The following is a 23181-nucleotide window of genomic DNA, read 5'->3' on the forward strand; positions in this document are numbered from 1 at the left end:
TTGTTTCCTCTCACTCTGCGTCTCTTATCTTTGTATATAATCTCTCTCTCTCACTCTTTTTTTTTTTTCTGAGGCATTTAAGTGGAGCAACTTTGTTGCCGTGCATTGACGTCTGTTGCGTGATTTTACGCTCTCTCTCTCCCATGCTCACCAGCTTGTTCTCTCGCTCTCTCTCTCTTTGTTGACTTCTATGTCCGATCAGTGAGTCTCTCGTGCATTTCGATTCGCATTTAATTTGGGTCGACTCAGTTGATCATAAGCCCCGAGGCTGTCTGATGATGCGACTGTGAAGAATTGCGCTCATTCCATCCTCACTAATCACATTTTAAAAGCTTCCTTCGTTCCTGCTCCCAGCTTCTTATGACACTTTCAGTGTTATAAGTCGCAGATTAATATGCATGCAACGTGTCTGCTGTTGTAAAATGATTGTTTAAATAAGTGCAAGGCATTTAAAACATTTTTTGAGTTATTGAATTGTCTGTCGTAATTCAAATATTAAAATGATAATGATGAAGAAAACTGAGATTCGTCTAAAGAATTGAATAAGAAAATCTTTCTAAATTAAAAAGAAAATAATTTTTTAAAGAATATAATTTTGATTAGTATAGTTTTAAATTTTTACAGAAATTTGAAAAATATATATTCTCAGAAAGAAAAATATGTATCATCTATCACAAACTATTTCGTCTTTAGTAAACAATTTATTTCCATTTTCAGTAGCTTTGAGATATGAATGCATTATACTAAAATATTGATTTTATTTGTTTACATAAATTGAGAATAAATTGATTATGGATGTCATGGAGCTCAGGGCGATTATGAATAAATTAAACTGTTTTCTGCTTATTTTAGGAATAATATTCATCGAAACAGCTGTATGTTTATATTAACATACGTAAAGATCGACAGAAATATAAATAACTTAACTGCATGTAATGCATTTATTAATCATGTTCTTACCATTGTCAATAGCAGAGTGTGAAAAACTTCTTTTGGGGAGCATAAGCATTTTTAACGGCTGCGAGACCTTCTTCTGTGCATTGGGCACCCCCCTTACACCTTGTTAATCAATTACCGAAGAGCATGGCGGAACAGTACAAAGTGTATCTGACAAAACTCGTTTCGTTTTGTTAATTTTTAGCACTCCACGAACGCCACGAACGTGAGGGTAACAGCAATAAACAAAACTAAAACTGGCCGGTAAAATATTTATTTGTGATTTGCAAATTCTGTCAGCTTCTCTTACATTGCTCTTGCAACTGCAGATGGCTCTTAGTAATTATCTATCCCAGCCCTGCTACTCTCTGTTGCCACCTCTCTCTCTCTCTCTCTCTCTCTCTGACGCTCTCCGTGTTTATTTTTATCAACTTCGCCGCAGAAAGCGAAACGTTGGCAATTGCAAACATTTATACAAATTGACGTTTAGCTGTCTCGATTGTCACCTCAACGCTGCACGACGTAGACAACATTGCCCCCACAGAAACAACAGCCATCGCACCACCCCCTCTGATTCAACTTCCTTGTCCCTTTGAATACCCTGCAAAAGTAATTTGAGTTGCCAACCGCAGAAGCCGACCACGGCGACAAATGGATCGCTGGGCAGGGCGAAAGAGAATGAAGCTGACGTTGACGTTGACCCCGGTTCGTGCGCCTGCCTTTCGTATACCCTGTATACAAAATTGATAACGGGCTTACCGTATTGTGTACCAGGTTAGCAACTTAGTGAAGAGCTAAAGAAACATCTCTGAGCTAGCCTCAGGCTGTGCCTGAAGCTACCTATGGCCCAATAGGACTTAAATTAACATTATACAAAATCCACAAAGAGCTCGGAGTCTATTGGGTTCATCAAGAGATTTCCAGATTAACCAAAGCCCACATGGAGCGACTAGACAGACACACCAATACCCTTGTTATCAATCTGGTCGATGACAGCACCGTCTTTCCTCCTTTAATCATACAAAAAATATAATATAAATGTAAATATACTTGTAATGTCCAGATTGCACATACAAATTAATAATTAACAAAAAAAAAACAAAAGTATTGCGTACTCCTACAACTCGACTTTTTACGGAGTATTACCTGGTCGACTACTTGCGCACAATTCTATTGACAATTGTCTGAATAGTTAACTAGTGGCTCGATTGATAACTGCTTTGGCGTGTAAAGTTGACACTTAAATTGAGATCAGCTTGGGAATTTAATTCGATATTATGTATTATTAGTTAACGTTAATTAGTTAACGATTAATTTCTGTTATGTTAGTTAGAAGTCTTAACAGAAATGAAATCTCCTGTCAGTGTGATTGTGGGACTAGAAGAAGTGTACGTCTTTTGCAATTGTTAAAGCATATATACTCTTGGTCTGTTGCAGTACCTAAGTTGATAAGACTATATCTGTCTAGTTTCCTATAAACAAATGTCATAGTCCTTAAACCAAGCAGATAAAACCTCAATGTATCGACCTATTTAGGTGCTGCCAGTTCCTAAGTGCATGTTAGATGAATCGTAATACCGCATCATATAGCTGATATAGGCACAATATTTTGTTAGTAAAGTCCTTAAAGGAATTGCTTTTATCATGATCAGCTTGAGCAAACTGTGTGTTGACAGTGGCTCTATATCTTTTCTATATATCTATTTAAGGTCAGACCTATATATGATCAATATATTAGAATAAATATACAAAGAATCTTTAAAAAATATATTTTTAATATACAAGGTTTTCGTATATTTAATTTTTTTTTTCAGTTAGTTTTATTAAAATGTTGCTTTTAAGAGATAAAAAAGAGACGTCCGTCTGTTGACAGTGAAGCATATAATCTCTATTGAAATAAGGGACAGATATGCAGTGTTTACTTAGTATTAATATCTGATACATCCATTGGGAGAGTGGCTTGAGTGGCTTTCATTTTAGGCACTATAAATAAATAAAAAATATATGTATATATATCTTTATATCTCTAATCTACCTGTAAATAAATGAATCTCTAGCTATATCAATGTTATATGGAGGCGTCCATTGTAACTTATTTAGTCAACTTAGTATCCAAAGCCCGAAGTTTTGACAAATCAGTCTCATTCTGATCTAAACCTTATCATAAATTTATATATACAAGATTCTTGAATTTCCTTTGAAAAAACAATATCTTAATTTGTGGAATTGCGTCCTGCTACAAGGTTCTTATTGGCTCTTATTATTATCGAGTCTTATGAAACTTCTATTAGTAAAGCAGCCATTCATATATATAATTGTCATATAATTATCAAATTTCGTATGGACCTTTTCGGGCTTTTCTCTTGCAGTTGGTTATTTGGGATCATTTGCACCTAATGGTCTGCACATTAAATTTGATTAACAGCAACTCCCTAATTGCAGTGGACTTTGCGGGCAAGTGAGAAATAACACTTCATTGGCTGCGCTAGGGTATCTTTAAATATTGAACGCATCACTTACGATTTCTGATTTGTTGGCAAATTTTGTTGCCTTTGCAAATTGTCGAATTTGCAGAGCCCAACAAATTGGGTTTAATGACAAATTGGGTGCCAGAAAACAAAGTAAAAAGAACAGATTCGGACAGTCAAATACCATCAAAAGGCGTAGTTGAGTAATTTAAAGCGCACGATCCGAACAACAACAAAAAATTACACAAAAAAAAAAAACGAAAAATATTAAAAAGGATGCAAAGTCAATCTGCATATAAAAGATGGCAAAGGACAAACCCTTTTAAACAACTAAAGGGTGAAGGGTAAAGGGTGTGGAAGAGGGCGTCAGAGAAGGTGTGATATAGCAGAAACAGGTTACACAGAGAGAGTCAAGGCTTAACTGCAGTGAAGACACGTTAGAGCGAAAAGCCAGAGTTGAGTTGTCACAATATGCTATAAAGAAAAACATTGAGAATTCTCTGATTAAGAGAGATTTGAACTCAAGAATATTCTATGTATAAAATGGCAATGTAAGGGCAAGGACACGCAGACCTAAGGACCTAAGCAAAGGTAAGAAAGTCAGGCAGACGGACGGATAGAAGAAAAGAATACTAAAACATCACTGGGGCAAGAAAGGATAGACAGAAGCAAGAAAGGCGGACGCATATTGAAAGTAACCAATAGACTCACTTAACTTGGTAAAATCAACACATTTTCTCTAGTATTTGAGTAATTTTAAAGTGTATTATAATATATAAGAATATAATTGGAAACTTAACAAAATATTTTTTTAAGTTACTTTTTGGTTTTTTTGTTTACTGTAGTCTTTGGTCCTTGAGAACTGAAAGAAAAATAAACTTAGTTTAGTTCTGCTGAGTTCTGGCAAGCCAGCTGTTCGTCAATGCCAATTTTCACTGTGCTTCACTGTATTAGAGTTGGGTTTGGAATGGCTTGGACGAGTAATTGACGCTTGCATGCAAATTGAAAAACAGTCCAGAACAGGCGCTACGCATGAAGCAGGACGAACGAAGGAGGATGCAGTTGATGCCATGCAAAAAGGATCAGAAGGCGGGCCCGATGCGGCCAGAGGCAGAAAATGTGGTTGGGGACTGATTGAGCGCCAGGTTGATGCATTTTAAAACAAATTGGCACAGTTTGTGAACATTGGACAGCAAGCAGAGATTGTTGTTGTTGTTGTTGTTGTTGTCTTGTTTTGTCACGCAATTAGATGCAACTCATTTAGAGGACAGAACACATTTTGGGACCTCATTTGTGAGCGTGTGGACAAAATGTTAATCAAAGCCTGATGACTTTTTTAGGCCAACTAATAGGAAAGAGAGAGAGAGAGGGAGAGACGCAATGGGCAAGGCAGGCAAAGAAGTAGGGGCGTGGCGTGTCGAACAGTCGCTCCAATTAATATGCAAAATTTATGCATGGGAAAATTCAAAACAAACAAACAACAAACACAACAATGACAAAACGGGAAAAACCAAAATGTGCACGAGCTGAAAAATCAATACAAATTAGCTGTGAAGCAAATTGTTGTTGTTGTTGCTGGCGAGCTTGTGTTGCATGTGTGGCATATGGATTTCGGCAATTTTTTATAACACTTGCAGGCCACAATGTCGCCTTTTTAAAGAATTTATTATTTGGGTAATAAATAGTAGGTGAGAGGCAGAGAGAGAGAGAGAGAGAGAGACGGCTATAGTAATAGAGAAAGACAGAGAGAGAGACTGTATGAGAGTAGAGATATGTTTAAAAGCAGTTATATTACAAGAGATTTTTCATCCCAAATTAGTTAGATCTAGCACCTTTGATCCCTTATATATAGTCAAAAAACTAATATTGAAAATCGATAAATATCGAATTTGAGTAACTGTATAAAAATATACTTATTGTTACTAAAATATTATATAGTGTCATAAAAATGCTGGCAATCTTTAAGATAATTGATTTCGTTGTCGATACGCGATTTTTCAAATATTCCTGCAGCCTGTAGCACTGCAAATTTCTTATGGAATACGCTCTTTTGTTTTTTTTTTTCAATCAGTTTTTACATAAGACTATTTTGGTGACCCTAGGATCACACTTGCTCTCACGTGCTTGATAGACACGCAGTGCTGAAAAGAGTTAGATTCCCCTTTTCCGTCAGCTAATAGGTTAAGTTCTTTAAAAGGGGTTGTTCCTACGCGTAGAGTTGAGTGGAGGATGTTGCATGTTGCAATTAAATTAGTTCGGCCTGGCTGGACGCAGCGTCCAGGGCTTTGTTTCAACGTCTGCGTTTGATGGAAAAGTTGTTGCGACAAAATAATTGCAAGTGCAAGTGCTGTATCTGTATCTTACAGATACTTATGAAGCCAGCTGCGGCCTCGGCCGAAAGTTTGGCATTGCCAGTGATGCTGATGATGATGATGATGATGATGATGATCATCATCATCATCATCATCCGCCTGATGACAATGATAAGCATGTTGATAATGATGATGACCTGCGCAACAATAGTTTGCATCTCTTAGCTAACATCTCGCATCCCACAGATACAAATGTTAAAGTTCTCCTAGTTATACGTAGTGAAACAAATAGGAGTAGGGCATATTAGTTTTTTGACAAATCTGCTTGAGACAGCCAAATACCAAACATATATCTGAGTCAATTTTGGATATGCATATAAAATATATAAATCTATATTTGTCTACCTTAGCAACTAGAGTATTGCACAGTCGAGGCCACTCGACGTTCAGCTTTTTACTTGTTATAGTTGTTGTTGATGTTGCTGTGGCTGGTTTGCCGCAATCAACTGCACTTCATGTTGCGGTTGCTTCTAACAACTTAGCCAAAGCGAAACCAAGTATGTTATTTGTGTGCGTGTGGGTGTGTTGTATATATGTGAGTGCGTGTGTGTATCTAATCACATTAGCACGTGCGCATATCCTTTCTGGCCCTGTGGCCGAGCAGATCCCCAGGCTGCCATTGCGTTGAGCTAAACTAAAAACATTTTGGACGCTTTGTTTTTGCCTCATTTCGCTTTGTCGATTTTGATTATTTGTCTGTGGTTGCGCGTTCGCCTTTTGTTTTGCTAGTTTTTTGGGCAACTATTTGAAACTCAGAAGTTGTCTCCCGCTCCTACCATACCCACATATTTGCATTCACGTATGCCAAATGCGTAGCAGTTTCTTTCGTGTGGTTAAAAGTTTTCAGCAAAGGAAGCGGAATTTAAAAATACATATTTTTACGTTTGGTTACGCGCGTTATTCAAATTTTCCATGTGGATTTTGTCTGTGCTAAGCTATCGTTGGTACACTTATCGATGAATTACCTAATAACAGCGTGATAACAGTTGATTTTAGTACAAGTGGTTTGTGTCTACTGTTCAAAGACTCAGTATTTTCCAATCATGGTCTGTGTCTGTGCTAAGCTATCATGTTTCGGACTTATCGATAGACTGTATAATATCATAACATGCTGTTAATAACATATCAGTCTAATTTAGGACTATATGTGTTTTGCAAATGCATTCGAAGTTGGCTAAACTTATTCTAGTTGGAAAATAAAATGATGCCAGCATAAAAAGAAACATTGCTGACTGTGCACCTTGTCGAACGAAAGAAGTGCATATATGATAAAACAAAAGCTTACAAACTTTGGTCGTGTCGTGTGTGGGACTGCATAAAAACTGATAAAACAACAAATTAGGTAAATGCAACTGCATCAAAATCTTGTTGCACATCTGTGCATTTTTGGCAATTGAATGAGTGTTAACTATAGTTAATGTTGCATATATTTGAAAAACATCAACTGTTGCAGATCAGTCGAATCTATAGCTGGCGATCAACGCGCGGGAAGATAAAACGAGTTTATCACTTGAGCTACTTGGTTTTTTTCACGTGTAAGTCTATTACCATTTATTAAACAATTTGTATGACCCATTTTGGTGTATTCGTCGGGAACTCTCCCTATAATTAAACTATTCAAAATGCTGCCCCCATAGTGGAAGCATATGCAATTAGTATTAAAAATTCTGAAAGGCCCATTTGACATACTTCCCAGAGAAATCAAACTAATTATCTTGAAATGCAGCAGGTAAATATTTTATATATTTTTTCTTTCATTTTTTAAGCAAACGGCTAACAACGCTATATAATTTATATTGTTTCTGTAACGAGTATTTTTCTCTATTTGAACCTTTAGGCTCAATACATTTTTTTCTATTGTCAAACGTTTTTTTTTCTGTGTATATATATTGTTAAAGCATTATAAATAGAGGTACAGTGAAAGCATAGCCAAAGAATAACATGGGTTTTCTAATCGCAAACAAAAATTTAAATAGGATTTAAAATAATTTAGAAATTACAAGTAAAATTTAAATTTTTCTTTGTTTAAAAAAATATGAAATTATTTTTAAAATCTGAATCAATTAGGATATTTTGAAATATTCCTAAATAAATTAACAAGTTTTATTATGAATTGGTTTAGAAATTCTTGCAACGAGATATTCTGCGTTTAACGAACAAGTTATTTGCTTTAGCGAGCATCCACCGTACCACGAATAATTATTGTGCGGTTATTTTCCTGAGATTTTCTATTCGCTCTTGACCGGCACATAGGTGAAAACAATGGTCGAATGAGGTGCGACCTGTAGCTCATTGAGATCGACCTTGCTCGAGGGCAATATCTTTGTGGCATTGCCATTGTTGAAGTTCTCGCTGAAATAGGAGACGGTCATCTTCTCGGGCAGCTTGTGATCGACAGTAAAGTTGCTCAGCTGCGGCGAATCGGTTGGATTAAAGATGACAAAGTAGCCGGGACTGCCAGACTTGATTCTGTAAAAGAGCAACAGATTAGAGAAGAGTTTTGATAGGGGGCCAAACATGAGACGAATTGAAACTACTTTAAGAATTTATCAATTATAATATGATATGCACTGATTAACGCATTGATTAAGAGGTCTTTAAAATAAGAAATAAGTTTGCATATGATATATAGGTTACGAATATACCTTTGCCTTTGTGGGTAAGCATGAAGAGTTGCAGACAAGTTTTGTTAGGTTAATGAATTAATTCATCAGTTTAACGTTGACTTACCTGGAGTAAGCAATTAGCTGGTTGGCCTCGAAGATGTTAAGTTCGCCGTGCATGTACGAGGGCGAGAGACGCATCTGTTGGATTTGACTGTAGGTGTGATCACTGACATTCACATACTCAATGGAGTCCACAGGCACGACGGGCACGCCCGGCAGCAGAGACATGAAGAGAGCCAATGCAGAGGGATGCGAAGTGGTGTCCACGTAGACATCGGCGAAGTTCCACTGCAACCAACTGTTGTTGGCCGTGTCCATGAGTGTTTGCTGTAGCTGCTGTTGCAGTTTCTTGTTTGTCTTCGACGAACTGAGTGTACGCACGAATTCTCCATACATGGGCAGATCGATGCCTAAAGCGCCGCCCGCTTGGCTCAGCACGTACGCTTCAGGGCGAATAATATCCTCGGCCACTGAGAGGAACGCATTGGCCGAGACGTTCTTCACCATGGCTAAATAGTCGTAGAGCACATCGCCCAAGCCGTTCTGGAATGTTGTCTGTGTATGGCTGTAAAAGCCATAGTCCACCATATTCAGTTCCTTGGTCGTGTGCGAGATCTCCTCATCGGCCAGATTATCGTTGACCAGATAAAACTTGGTGTTCTTTAAGCGGAAGCCATGCACACCCATTCCTAGTAGATGCCGTAGCACATCTCCAAACTCCTTTCGCACCAGCGTCGAGTTCATCTTCAGATCGTAGTTGCCCTCTTGGAACTGTGACAATACATAGCTGTTGTCCTGCTTCTTCCAGGCGCTGGTGTTGCCGCCCACCTTCTTCCAGTTGTTGGGCAGTTCACTGCCAGCATCCACCCAAACAAATGCAGACCTGCGATCCGCATCGGCCAGCGCATCGACGAACAGCTGAGAGCTGTTGCTGACATAGTTGGGTGTGAGATCGAGCACGACCTTCACATCGCTGGATTTGTATAAATCTACGACTTGCTTGATCTGTGCCTCCACATCTGCTTTCTTTACGTCGTAGGTGTGCGCAGCGGGCAGCTCGTAAATCGCACCCGAAGCAAACAATTTTTGTGCGGCTTGCAAATCCTCAGGCTTGACATCAGCCACGCTGCCAAACTTGGCGTGCAGTCCACGCTTGTACCAGGGCAGTGGCTCTGGGGCAGCACACTTGGGTGCACCAATTATGATCATTATGGCGCCCACCAGCATGCTCACCCAGATGACCCAAAAGCCCACAAAGAATATCCAACGCAAACGCACCCAGAACGGATCATTGGCGTACTTCAGCAACTCCTCCTTGCTCATGCCAGTAAAAGCCTATCAAAAAAGAAAAGACATGAGAGCTATTTAGATTCTGTGGCAATCTCTTCTATCATTCTCTCACACGTACCTCCTTGCCATTAAGATTGCCTATGTCAATCTTTGCATCGCCATTCTGATGATCGCCCTTTATGAATTTGACCTCGTCACGTCGCTCCGTAAGCTTCTCGTCGGGTGTGCCGGAGCCTAACATTTCCTCATCGGCGCCATCAGCCACAAAATTCTCTTCCTTTACCATCTCGACTGACAAAGCTGCTGATTGAAGCAAATAACGGAAAGCATCTATCAATTAACATCAATTCAGTTTGTATATGCGTATATGTGTGTGTGCGTGTGTATGCGAGCGTGTCGCGTGTTTTTTCCCTTAACAGTAACAGAGCTGAGCTGAGATGCCAGTCTGGCTTTTTATTTATGGCTTGTTCATACTATGTTAAGCAGCTTTTATGCTTTTTATTGTCTTACCATTTTTTTAGTTTTTTTTTTCACTCTTGAACTACTTTTCTTTTTATTTTTTGCATTCGGAAAAAGATGCCAGCGTGTATTTTCAACTGTCTTAAACTATGTTACGAAAATTTCCTTACTGTGTGTTTTCTGGTTTTTACTTAGCCTTTTACCTCCTCTAGAATAAGCTCTCAAAAGATCGCATCACTGCTTCTATGATAGACGCAAGCATTTCTACACATTCGAGGTTAGGGTTATTTTGTACAGACGGTAATGAATTTCTTTTACTATTTTCACAATTGTTCTATAAATAAAATGCTATTTACTTCGTTACATCTTCACGTTTTCAATTGTGTTTAATTACACTCAATAAATTCTATGAACGCGTTGCTGACGTCACTCGCTTTACGCTTTAATGAATTGAGCTGTGCTTTCCCCTATTCTTGAACGGAAAATCAATACGCGGAGGAAATACATTTTCTTTATCTCAACGCATTTTTGATAAGATCCTCAAACAGACAAGCATAGACAGTTACACAGTCACACGCACAATTACTTTTCGTTTTAAATGATGAAATCTGCAATTTTTGTTACATCAGCCGATGGGCGTGTCGGTTAGCTTTAAACAGTAGCTTCAGGTTTCATACATACCTTGTTGAATGTTCTTGCTATGTGCTGGCAATCTTTCTTCTCCAATTACTTTGTATATTTCCGTAGATTCGGCTGATGCTTCCTGATTTTGTGCGACAACTGTGCGAGTTGATTGCAAAGAAAAGTTGCTATGAGTATGGTCTCTTAAAAATGTTATTTAACATAACAGCACAAATATTACATTAACGCTGAATGCAATGTTAAAAAATGTGAGCATAATATTGTTGTTGTGATGTTAAGTCATGTAACTATTATATATAACAGTACTAAAACATACAGTTCAATGAAAAACTCATTTTTTGACTACTTACCAGCTACAGTCACGGGTAACGTCACCGAGCTCTGGAAATAAAATTTTGTTAAAAATAAATGAGTAAATAAATATATGCTGTTAGTTGGAGGAGTTTCTGTCATACGCGGAGCAAGTCTGTAAAGGCCACAGACCATTATGCGATGCACAAGGTGGCAACGCCAAAAAATTGCGCGCACAATTTAAAAAGATATGGTAGCATAACACGATTTTTATATTTTGCCACGTAACTCACCTTGTTAGCAGTTCCCAAATGTTTAAGGCGCGAAAACAAATTCATTTTATCTTACTAATAGTATAATAATTTATATTTAATATATTATTTATTGATCTATAAATACATATAATGTATGTGCACAAAAACTGCTTAAAGACAATAGAAAAAATGTTATATTTTTAAGTTTTCATCAAATAAATAAAATTTCATAAATTATAAGTTTTCGATTAAGGAATGCAGCAAGAATTTGCTTGTTAATATAACTGTTTTTTAATTGATTTTGATTTATTTCTTAAATAATTTTTTTTCACTTTTTCCGACTTTATTAACCATCCGCATGCGAATCTGAATCAAAACTGAAACAGCGATTGCGATGGATGCTCAAACAACTCTCGATTCCAATTAACTGAGTTGTCGCAATGTTGTTGCTGTTGGATTTTTTGCTGCTGCAGCTGGTGCTGCTGCTGTTGCAGCAGCCGCATTTGATTTAATAATAATATCCCCACATCCAACGCCGAACGCACGTTTAAATTACAATTTATGTGCCTGCGGCAGTTGCCGTCCACAAACTACCTGGTCCCCGAATGGAGCTGCATCGCAGCTTACCTGAGAATGTGTTCGAATCGCCAATGCTGCTCGCCCGTTTGCCCGCTAACTTTGTATACTCTGCCAGTACGTTTTATGATTTAGCAAAGGCATTCAACTTTGAGTATTAATTTAAAATGTTTATATAAATAAATACGAAATACACAAATACATACATATAGAGTTAACATTTGTTTATATTTGTTGTTTCATTATTTTTTTTAATCATATGATATATAATTTTATATGTATGCATATATATATATATATATATATATATATATATATATATTTGTCTTTTTATCTCTTAGCCAAACTTGTATTTTATTAACTACCATAGAAATGAATTGAAAATTCTTATTTATAGAAAAATGCGTATTAAACATTGGTCAGTTAGGGTATTCACTATTCGACAAGCGCTCTTTCAATAAACATGCGCTCATCTCTTGTTCGCATTCTGGGTAGGTCTGTGCACAAAAAAATAAATTATTTGCACTCGTTGGCGCATTCCATGCCCAAAAACGAGCAGCAGAAAAGTGAATAGAGTTTCAACGAAGACACTTTCAAGTTCGAACTCTTTGACCTTTTGGCATGGTCAAAGACTTTGACTTAACGTGTAGCTACATGGTTGCAGTTCGAATTAGAACTACGCAAATTGATCAATTTGCTGGCATTTTGTGACATGCAAAGCCCATTCTAAGTGAAGTCCATTTAAAAACAAAGCCTCGACTGCAGGCTATATAAATGTGGTTGACAGCTCGCATCAATCGCAAGTTCAATGGCAATTCATGTGGGACGTCAGTTGCTGTGCGCAGCATTTCTTTTGCTGCTGCAGATGTGCATTAGCTGCGAGGCGAGGCCAAAGGTAAATACTGAGCAATCTTCGCTTAATAACTACAGACAAACCTTTTTGAATCTCAGGGAGCCACGCCAGAAAATAATAACGACGGTGCGAACAATGGCGAGAACGAGGACGATGATTCCTCCTCGGAGGAGACCGTTGAGGATTCCAACGAGGGTCGCCGACGACGACGTCGGCGCGAAGCCAGCGATCGTGCTGGCATACCAGGTTTGCCCGATCCCGCAACGATCATCAAGATAGCCCAACTCTTTCAATCGGTGGGCGAGCAGATTGTGCCCATTATCCTAGAGGCTCTGCTGCCCGTCAACGATGCGACTGGAGAGCGAACAGTTCGGGACCTGCAGTTCTTGACGAACCTCAAGCGCCCTCTCGAACCAGATTCGCTGGAGCTGCAGCCACAAGTTGATTAATTCTTCAACGAGAAACCAGTTTCAAACGAAAGAAATGTCCGTGGTTCAACTCCAGTTTCATACATTAAATCATTTTTGCAAAATTTGGTTAAAACTTTGGCTTGCTTTTCGTTGGTCTTCTACCTTACCGTGAAGACAAAGAAGTTCTCTTGTACCGTTTACGTTAGTATTTTTGAATTATAGTGCGATAGTCCTTGCGTCTTGGAAAATGGTTTGTGTGGCCAAAGCTTGTGAGGCAACTACTTTCTTCGGGCTCTCATTTGAGCCTTGTTTTGTGGTTGTTGCCTGGTTCAGACTGTCGACCTCACGCTTAGCCAGATCCAGTTTGCTTAGATCTTTGAACAGCAATCAATTGTAATTTGATTCTATTAATAGAATTTACCTAGATAATCTCTATTATTATGTTACGCTCTCTTGAGTCTATTTGCATATGTTATGTATCATCAACAAACTTTTCCTAATGTCATTTTTGTAGATATTTTCCCTTTAGATGTTTTAAGTGTTCAAAAAAACTTGGATATTTTTGGTAGGCATTTAAAAAACTGGTTTTAATCATAAATTATTTATTTTCTTAAAGAAGATATCCAACAGTTTTATAGATATTTTAATAAAATGGTAGTTCTTTTTGTGTAGTTTTTAGTTTTAATGAATATGTCCAAAAGTATGCTGCAGTAAGAACTGTTATAGTTGCCCTATCTACAGTAAACTCCGCCGATATTGCTTAGCGCATGACAAGCTTTTATGTTTTTACGATAGATGGCGCTGAAAGGTTTTTCCTTTAGTTTAAGTGGTACCCGAGGCAGTCAGCATATACCAAGTATAATAACATTTGCGTTGGCTGAAGTGGTTTCAACTTGTCATATCATTTTTACGTTGAAAACCTTGGACTTGACTTGCGTTTTGACATTTATCGCAATAAATCAATATAGAATTCTTTTTCCGAGGATTAGAGGTTACAAATTCAAAACCAAATTTGTTTAATGAAAGGTTTTTGTACCAACTTTCAAGCATATTACAACCCTCAACTTATTTCCTTTTATTTATAGTAGATAGTTTTCTTATAATTTTTCAGCTATTTCACATAAGTAAATCATACAAAAATGCTTTTAAATGAAAAAGGGATATAAATTGAAGGTTTTCAGACCTGTGCCAATTTGAAGAGGGAACGTTTTTTTCTATTATTTATTAATAAATGAACATTTAAGCCATAGAATTATTAAAATTGAAATGTGGATTGAATCCCGTTGTCTACATGGAAATGGCATGAAAGCCCTGTATTTCTTTGCAATTCTTGGAATCGACCCCAAGAAAAGTTATCATGAGCTCAATGACTGCCGGCAGGTTATTCTCGCAAAACAGATGGGCAACTATCAAGACGTAGACATCGGGCACCTTTGCGACGACACTGGGATACTTGGTTAAGAGCTTGCTTATTGCCTTCCCAATTGATGCGATGACTTTCAGATACAAGAAGTTCCACTTGAAAATAAGTTCGCAGTTCGAGAAAGCCGGCTTATCACAGGCTGTATTGTCTTGAGCTAGTTTCACTTTAACATGCCTCTTTGTCGCGGTCTCATTGGACTTTGTTGGTAATAAAGCTTTCATTTTAATTGTTAGGGCTCTTTTTTCCACCAATGCGGATCTCAGTTTTGCCATCTTTACCGTTGTAGTCAGGTTACTACGCCCAGTCTTGGCTTTGGCCGTGTCTTGGTTGCCCTGAGCATGGCACAATAACAGGCACAACACCACAATGATTTCGACTCTCTGCCAATTATAAGCAATAAATGGATTCTATTAATTGTCCTAAATTACGCCTATAAATTATATATCTTACCATCTTCCTTAACGGTCGACAGTGTTATGTATAGCAATTGTAAAGACTGCAAAATATGGTTATAAAGCTTTACTTAACCATATCCGATGCAATTTTAAGGTTTTTCGTCGTGCTAATTAGTTCAAGTGCTCAAAAAAAATTGTGTCTCTTTGATTCAAAAATGTACTTATGCACCTTTCTGTTACATTTACATTGCACTCAATTTGTTTGAGAACTTCAAATGCTTAACATATTTTTTTACTTTGAAAGATAGTGCCCAAAAGTATGCAGCACTATGAATTGCTCTAACTGCACTGAATGTATGGTGAGCTTTTGCTTTCTAACAATAGATGGCGCGACCATTTGGGTTATTTGACACTTGTTAAGATATCAGAATAATAACAAGAGGATCATGATACGACTGCCTTTGGATCGTTACTCAAATTATATAAACTGAATATAAGGATATAGAATTGGGATTTCAGCTAAGACTAAAACTCTGCTTCTGTATCATATCATATTATATTTATAAAACTATGAAGTTAATAAATTAATAATAAGAGTTGCGAAATTGACTGTATAATGTTCTGTATAAGCATTTGGCAAGTATTACATCAATCGAGGAATCTTAATTGATAGACATCATGCACTCCAACGGATCAGTTTGGCTAGCATCCTATCCTATCCTATGCTATTTCTATTTCGTTCTCTGGCGCCTTTTGTGTGGGCTGGGGTCTGGCTGATGTGCAATAAGATCTTTGCAGCTAACCAACTGACAGCTTACAGCAGACAACTTGCAACTGGCAACTGCAACTGGCAACTGGCGGCAGCAACAACAACAGCAACAACGATTCAGTCTTAAGTGAATTGTTGTGTTGACAAAGCAGAGCAAAGTAAAGAGAGCTAAAGTAAAAGTTAATATGCTCGGCATGATGGCTGGGCTCAGGCTGTGGGGCACTCAAGTATTTAAACATTTGCCTGGTTGTAATTTGAGCTGCATGCTTGAGCATTGCGAGCGTCTATTCATATAGCTGGCTGGCTGGCTGTCTGGCTGTCTGGCTGTCTAGGACGCAGTCACATCCTGTGCGTGCGCCATGCCTGAATCTTGTTATTTGTATCTTTAAGATACTTTTGCTGTCTCTCGTTTATTTATTGTGCAAAGCAATTTCGTGACTTTGTTGTTTATTTTCAGTCTTTCACATTTTGTTTGGCTCGCCCGTTCGACACACATAATGGATGTGCACATACATGTATGCAGCACCTGCCCATTCCCTTAGCTTACCTGATCTAACCTGAGGTCCCGGGTCAAACTTACCTGCGCGTAAATGAACTAAGTTACTTGTGAATGCAGTTCCCTCAAAATGGCTAAGCAAATATGCTAACCCAACCTCTTCAGCACGTTCGGTTTTTGCCTGAGTTCGTCACTAATTTGTACTCAACGCTCGGCTTTCTCGAGTGCCAACTGGCGGCAGTTTTTCCTCTGCTCTCCTTGGCGCTCACTTGCATCGAATCCGCTGAAGATAACACAGATCGCATCATTGGCAACGGCAACGGCAATGGCAACGGCAAATACATAAACATAAACTGAGCAAGTGAACATGAAAGAAGAAATAATAAAATAGCAATAAAAAACACGAGTACTTTTGTATAAAATGCCTAACAGCTGTACACCCTGTAAATTGTCTGAAATATTGATTAAGACTCAAAATTAGAAATGCACTTTTCAGTCAGATCTTAGCCCAGTTATAATTTAGAGAGAAGCTTAGTGAGAAGCGCCATTAAAGTAAAATTGCTAAATTCTTAATATAATAGATAAATTCTTAAATTAATATTCTTAATATACCATCCTTGCTGACTCTAGCGCTTAAAATCTATTTGACTAATAAACTATGTCCGATTAAGAGTCATTCATAAAACTAGTCACAAATATACCTCATTTCGTCAATATTTGCAGGGCAACGGAAAAGAAGCAAGTAAGCAGACTTCGCACCAACGCTCTCGAGTGTTTTCTTTATAAACAGAAAACTTAATGATGTTGATTTAGTAGAACAGCCAACTGCTGGCACCTTATGGCACCGCGCCTCGCCCCCCCGCGTTGCCTATTTGCACTTTATGGAACCTCAGACACATTTTCATAATATGTATGGCACAATATGTTTCACTCCAGAGCTCAACACTTTGAAAGTTTTTGGTCCAATCTCCCCCTTGGTGCCAGGGCGCGTCCCAGTCCCAGTGCCAGTGTCAGTGCCAGACAGACGCAGCGTTTTTCTCGCGTTGGCTCGTCAGTCAACATGATTTGCAAGTTATACAAATTCATTCAACCGACGACGAAGGCCAAGACTGAGACTGAGACCAAGACCAAAACCAAGAGCAAGAGCAAAAGACCAAGACCTAAGGACCACGACCACGACCACGACTTGGCCACGACTTGGGCCAAGTTCTGGTCCGCATGTCTGCTTCATTAACACGTCTTTAGGGCTCTGGCTATGCTTCTTATGCCTCAGCGCTCTACAACCAAGGAGTCACATAGATTTTCTTAATGTATAAGAGACATCAGATGTTGATTCAAATTTGTAGCTGATCTAAATTATTATCAATGTTTCACAAGGTGTTTCCAACAGTCTGACGCTTGTAGCGACCATCAATCAGGGAATTAATCTGACAGTAATGTCAACTACAATAAGAATATAATGTTTTAATATTCGATAATTGTGCTTTCAGTCATTCAATCGCTTAGTTGATCAATCAAATTGATGATTGAATAGTCAACAATTCATATAGAACAATTTTTTATTATATATTATTTTTCTTATTTAAGCATCTGTTGCCATAAGGAATGGATGTGTGTTGATTCTCAGTTAGTCAATCAGTCAATCTCAGTGAGTCATTCTGAGCAATCAGTTCTAGTTCTGATAGACAGACAGTTAGTCAATCATCTGATGTAATAGTCATTTATAGGCATCTGTATGTAGATTGTAGAGCTTTTATTATTATTATTTGTGTGTTTTTAATTTTCTACTGCAGTAAGATAATAAGTCAATCAGTCAGTCAATCAGTCAGTCATTCAGAACAAGCAGCTCTATCTCGTTGATTGATTATTATAGCTAACTACACTGTCTTGATTGATTGATTAACTGATGTTAATAGCTATAATAATCAATCAACTTTGGTTTTTATGTCTTAAAACTGTCTTCGTTTCTCTGAGTGTATTGCAGGGCATGCCATAGTCGTTATCACATTACCTTCGTTAACCTTACAATGTCTTGTGAATTTTGAGGAGTTGAGGTGTAAATTGCTTTGTCGCTTTCTGAGTTTTGGAAACGTTGGCTCGTCTGTCAACCACACACACACACACATATATATACCTACATATACACATACACACACTCAACCGCATTCACAATTAGTTGGGCTGCACTAAAATATGATTAGAAGTCGTTTCAGAACTTTGTGTAGCATGAAAATAAAAGAGCCAAGAAAAGTAATTGATGTGAAGCGGGCTAAATTCGAAATTCCTTTGGGGCCACTGGACAAACTGTGTTAATTAGATTGCCGATAGTATTGGCGAGATACGAAGTCAGGAGGCGTAGGCTATGAGAAATTGATGCAATGCGTGAGATAATGCGACAATTTAGGCCGGGTAAGAAAACCCGCTTTGATTCACAGCTGTCGAGGCCAATGTAATGCGGAGAGCCTCGAGGTATTAAAAGGCAAACGAAGAGAATTTCTATGTGTGGTAAAGAAAACCTGCCAAATGAAACCATTCAAAGAGAGACATAGGGAGAGGGAGGGAGAGAGCGAGAGAGGGAGAGAATCGCCTTGGAACTAGGCAAGTTGAGCAACTACTTTGGCTACGAGTTGCCTTCGGGCCGACAGGCACGTTCTTCTTCACCCAACGATGTCAGCAGCTTGGAAATAATTTGTGCTTGAATGGCAAACCACAGCCCAGTTCTCCACACAGCACCACTCGCATTCCCCACCCACTCGGGTGTGCAACCCCTAAAGAAATTCCATCAGCTGCATTTTGCAGTTTAAAAAGCTTTTTGTGTGCCAGGAAGTTTTGCAACCTTTTGTTGACTGTTGGGGCGTGGGGCGTGGCAAGCCGTGCAACTGACATTAGTCGTGCAATAAGTAGACAGCCCTCAGTGACACATGTTTCCATGTGGCAGCAGCCACAGTCACAGCAAGGCAGCCAAAAGTCCCAGCCCAAGCCCAAGCACAAGCCGTACACCAAGATCCTACAGCTAGAAGTCCGTGCCTGTCTGCATTTGGCTGCTAACTTTTTGCTTGCCATGCAAGACACGTTGACAAAAGACGACAACAGCAGCAGCAGCAGCAGCAACAGCAACAGCGTACAGAAGTCGACAACGTTCGCCAGCCAACATAGACATAGACGAATTTATGCTAATCAGTTGGGATGCCTGCCTGCCTGACTGGCTGACTGCCTCGAAGCACGAGGGTCGCACCGTAACACTTCAAACTTGAATATTTAATTTGAGCATTTCTTGTGAAATTTGAAATCCTTGTAAACGCTGAATTTTTCTCGTTTAAATAACTCTGTGATCTCCAGATAACTAGCTGAAGCATGTTTTCAAAGGGAAAACATGTCTATGCGAGAAATAATAATTATTGTAGAAGAGGAAATACCCTAGCATTAAGAGCAGCTCAGAGTTTCAAGTAACAAAAGGTCCAAGCTGGGGCAGAGGGCAGACTAACAGTCGTAGGATGATGGAACACACTGATGGACTGTGAGCCTCCAGCGATATAGCTCTCCCATTCTGATAAGAAGTGCAATGGGTATATTGGTTTTGTGTAATGCTCGTCTTGCTGTCCGTCCGATCTTACTTGTTTTAAATATATTTAATCTGTTATTTAGAATAACCCTTCATCAATTCTTGTCCCTGCAGTTATATAATTTAGTCTGCCGATTGCCTCAGTTACCACAAAAATTAAATGAGAGACTAATTTCAAAAGTTAGTCCTAATAGATGCACAAATCTATGTATATCTTCTATCTATATCTAACAGAAAATTTGACAAATGTCTCTCAGCATTTACCACATCCAAGAATTAGTTTTGTTAGGCAGATATCAAATTATATATTTAATTAGGTCAAACGTCAGAAGCGGCAAAACTTTTATGGCAATTTATGATTGTTTATTTGGAGGCCTTCTTTCTCGTATGTGGGTCGATTGTTGTTGATGCTGCCTTTTGGTCGATGGCAAATTATAATGAGGCGAGGATTTGGAAAAGTCGTGTGTGCGTCTCCTGGTAACTTGGGGTATTGCCTGGCAGCAATAGATGAAATCCTTACTTCACGCGCCAATTAAGTTCAATTTTCGTGCGAATAGGGGACGGGAACGCGATAAGCACATTATATATATAGAGGGGGATGGGACTTTGACTGGGTCTGGGATTGAAATTGACATCATTTGCCGTTAAAGAGGCTAAATTTGCGCCGAGGGTTGCGCTCACAATTACGCAAACGTGTGTGCGCCGAGTCGGATGCGAATTCGTATCGGATTCAAGATTGGGAACTCAGTTCGCCTCGCTTTTCGGGCATGGGAAATGGGCTCAAGTGCCAGCAGGCGGCATTATAAGCACATTAAATTCTAAAGGCGCAGTCGAAGCATGTCTGAAATGCTGACGATTTTGTTCTGGCACAGCGCAAGTGGTTTTTATGATGCGATATTTGAAATTTGCGCATGTACTCTGTATTATTATTGAATATCATTACCGAAAGCCCAACAACATGAACAGCAGCAGCAGCAGCAGTTGCCCCTCGCACGTGAGGGTGACTCGAAACAGCTGAAAACAACTAACTGGGGGTCGCTTTATGAACTGCTTGCTGCATTTTTTTCGAAGAAACTCCAAAGTCAGAGTCGACAAAACACGAGAAAAATAACAATAAAGAAGAGACAGCTATGTAAAACGTGAAAGGTGGCTGACGCAATGCTCTTCATCTTGTCTTAGAAATCAACAATGCATAAAAAATCCTCAGGTTACATATATACAAATAATCTCTAATCATAATATGGGCAGAGAAAAGTTAAACTTTTGATGTATCTAATATAGTTGAAGCCATCCCAATCTTTACTCTCGTTGATCTACTTTACAAAAACTTCGTAAAGTATAGTAGAATCGTTCTTCAGTACGTGACATGGCTTGTCGGCATTCGTATGTGTCTCAAGTCAGGGTATGCACTCACTAAACTTAACTCAACTGGGCACATTATCAGCGCCCCCAAAGCCCGCAATTTTGCTGCGTTTAGTGGTTTAATTTTTATGTTGCAATTTTTATGGCATTTGGCCGGGAGACCCACCGAAGACTTTTGTCCCCACATGCTGTTTGGGCGGTTGATGGCGTTGCCTTGTGCCTGGTGGCTGGTGGCTGATGGCTGATGGTTTGGTTGCTTTTTAAGTACGCCTTGGCACAATGTGGTTTCTTATATTTTTTTATGGGCTTCTGGGGCTACGTTTTATGTTTCATCTTTTGAGTACGCGTCGTTTGTTGTTTGCCTTTCAAACTGTTGAGTTCTTGAGTCTATAGAAACTTGGTTTTACTTTATTCACAGAACATATAAGTACTTGCCCCATTGTCATTTGTCTGTGCATTTGTCTTAATTACTGTATTTTGCGTATTTACAAGAAAACAATTTACATTGGCCCATTAAAGGCGACCAATTCCGGCTAAAATCTTGTAGAAAAATGCATTTCTCACTGCTGGTCAAGCACTACGTAGTTGCAAATAAATCATGCTAATGTTGAGAACTAAGGTTTAAAAAGACTTCCAAATATTACCGATTTGTATTTCATCTCCAATGAGGTAAGTCTAACTCTATGCTTAATGGACTAAAAATTAAAATAAATTGATCACATATTTGAAATCATATTTCGAATGGGTCAGTATAGAAACAGGAAACTGGGAATTATTTCTGCTTCACCTTCCTTGGCAATATGTAGGTGTGTATGTAAAAATTGGTGAACATGACTACCATAAGTATGGCCATGGCTAGCGTGACAGCTATGGCCAGGCGTGGCACATCACAGTTGGGCTGCATTAAGGTGAGAACGCTATGCCACATCACCAGGAAAAACTGAATCATTTGAAGAATGGTGATGTACTGCTTCCAGGCGCGACTTTGCTTGACCGCCTGGCTCTGGGATGATATGTAGTAGTAGGTGTACATCACGGCATGCACGAAGACATTACAGCAGCCCATCACAACAAAATGCCCACCATGGCCACTGAATCGGATTCCGCCATATACGGCCAGCACCATGATCGAGTGGTGAAGCCAATGCAGCACTGTAATCTGCTTGTAGTTCTTGCGCAGCACCATGAACACAGTGTCCATCAGATCGAGTATCTTGTTCAGGTAGTACGCATAGCACAGAGCCTGCTCAATGGGCTTAGCCGGATGATCCAGCGGCAGCACCGTAATACAGCGCAGGTTATACGGGCTTTCTACTAATATCGTGCGGACCGTCTGCGAAAGTAAAATATTGCTATTTAATTTCCAGGACTAGGCGAGAGCTAACTAGACTTACAAATATAAACAACAGGCCATTGTACACGATCTGTACAAGATTGTAAATTTTAAGGACTTTTTGCAGATCGTAGGGCTTTCGATTCTCCATGAACTTGCGCCCCACTTTGAACACGAAGAGCAGATAAGCCGACACTATGATTATTGCGGGCCATGGCCCTATGGCCAGGGGTAACTCCAAGGGATCCGCAGGTGGCTTATCGAATACATCAAACATCTCGATACCTATTTGGGCCTTCGTCTACTTTCTGCTTTGCGTATGCTCGCCGTAAGTGTTATTTGGCGACTGCTTCTATTCATTAGTGGCTTTTCTTTATATTTCCTTCATTATCGGTCTGGATATATGCCGATTATTTATGCAGCCTGCACATCAGCTTTCTTTTTATGTGTCAAATGTTGCGAATAATTTTTATTCAGTGACTTAATCATGGTATGCAATTAAGTGCGAATTGTTATGCTCTAGGACTTCAAGGTATAATGGTTTTATTAAAATCTCTGTAACCCGCAGAAGGAAGAGTAGTCAGAGCCCATGGAGTATATTTTTTGTGGATTCCGTGAGCCCAG

The 23181-nt window shown here is 38.9% G+C and overlaps 4 protein-coding genes across 5 annotated transcripts; 1 reads left to right on the forward strand and 3 right to left on the reverse strand.

Moving 5' to 3' along the window:
• Positions 1 to 7862: 7862 nt before the first annotated feature.
• LOC111604960 lies at positions 7863 to 11019 on the reverse strand. Of its 2 annotated transcripts, none has more exons than XM_023323240.2 (4): positions 10873 to 11019; positions 9851 to 10032; positions 8507 to 9777; positions 7863 to 8245 (listed from the first exon to the last, which is right to left on the reverse strand). In XM_023323240.2, the coding sequence occupies exons 2-4, from the start codon at positions 10016 to 10018 to the stop codon at positions 8005 to 8007; spliced, it is 1680 nt and encodes a 559-aa protein (XP_023179008.2). In that variant the 5' UTR covers positions 10019 to 10032; positions 10873 to 11019; the 3' UTR covers positions 7863 to 8004. The 2 variants fall into 2 exon arrangements, with proteins under 2 accessions (XP_023179008.2, XP_023179007.2); XM_023323239.2 differs by having other exon boundaries at positions 9851 to 10035.
• A 1743-nt stretch (positions 11020 to 12762) lies between these two features.
• On the forward strand, positions 12763 to 13292 carry LOC111604966 (antennal-specific protein OS-C). Its single transcript, XM_023323245.2, has 2 exons — positions 12763 to 12849; positions 12906 to 13292. The coding sequence occupies exons 1-2, from the start codon at positions 12763 to 12765 to the stop codon at positions 13254 to 13256; spliced, it is 438 nt and encodes a 145-aa protein (XP_023179013.1). The 3' UTR covers positions 13257 to 13292.
• Positions 13293 to 14469: 1177 nt separating this feature from the next.
• On the reverse strand, positions 14470 to 15149 carry LOC111604965. The gene is made up of 2 exons (XM_023323244.2): positions 15091 to 15149; positions 14470 to 15020 (listed from the first exon to the last, which is right to left on the reverse strand). The coding sequence occupies exons 1-2, from the start codon at positions 15091 to 15093 to the stop codon at positions 14505 to 14507; spliced, it is 519 nt and encodes a 172-aa protein (XP_023179012.1). The 5' UTR covers positions 15094 to 15149; the 3' UTR covers positions 14470 to 14504.
• A 6738-nt stretch (positions 15150 to 21887) lies between these two features.
• LOC111604963 (elongation of very long chain fatty acids protein F-like) lies at positions 21888 to 22917 on the reverse strand. The gene is made up of 2 exons (XM_023323243.2): positions 22619 to 22917; positions 21888 to 22557 (listed from the first exon to the last, which is right to left on the reverse strand). The coding sequence occupies exons 1-2, from the start codon at positions 22832 to 22834 to the stop codon at positions 21997 to 21999; spliced, it is 777 nt and encodes a 258-aa protein (XP_023179011.2). The 5' UTR covers positions 22835 to 22917; the 3' UTR covers positions 21888 to 21996.
• Between the last annotated feature and the right edge of the window lie 264 nt (positions 22918 to 23181).

This window comes from Drosophila hydei, unplaced genomic scaffold (genome assembly GCF_003285905.1).
Source record: "Drosophila hydei strain 15085-1641.00,03,60 unplaced genomic scaffold, DhydRS2 tig00000063-arrow-pilon, whole genome shotgun sequence".
NCBI lineage: Eukaryota > Metazoa > Arthropoda > Insecta > Diptera > Drosophilidae > Drosophila > Drosophila hydei.

What these genes read in the sequence shown, in the direction of transcription:
- LOC111604960 (XM_023323240.2), bottom strand. Translation starts at nt 10,018, where the DNA reads ATGGTAAAGGAAGAGAATTTTGTGGCTGATGGCGCCGATGAGGAAATG. An exon ending in GCAATCTTAATGGCAAGGAG is followed by an intron (nt 9,778 to 9,850) that starts GTACGTGTGAGA and finishes CTTTTTTGATAG; the next exon opens with GCTTTTACTGGCATGAGCAA. An exon ending in CAGCTAATTGCTTACTCCAG is followed by an intron (nt 8,246 to 8,506) that starts GTAAGTCAACGT and finishes GCTCTTTTACAG; the next exon opens with AATCAAGTCTGGCAGTCCCG.
- LOC111604966 (XM_023323245.2), top strand. Translation starts at nt 12,763, where the DNA reads ATGGCAATTCATGTGGGACGTCAGTTGCTGTGCGCAGCATTTCTTTTG. An exon ending in GCTGCGAGGCGAGGCCAAAG is followed by an intron (nt 12,850 to 12,905) that starts GTAAATACTGAG and finishes TTTGAATCTCAG; the next exon opens with GGAGCCACGCCAGAAAATAA.
- LOC111604963 (XM_023323243.2), bottom strand. Translation starts at nt 22,834, where the DNA reads ATGTTTGATGTATTCGATAAGCCACCTGCGGATCCCTTGGAGTTACCC. An exon ending in ATGGCCTGTTGTTTATATTT is followed by an intron (nt 22,558 to 22,618) that starts GTAAGTCTAGTT and finishes TTACTTTCGCAG; the next exon opens with ACGGTCCGCACGATATTAGT.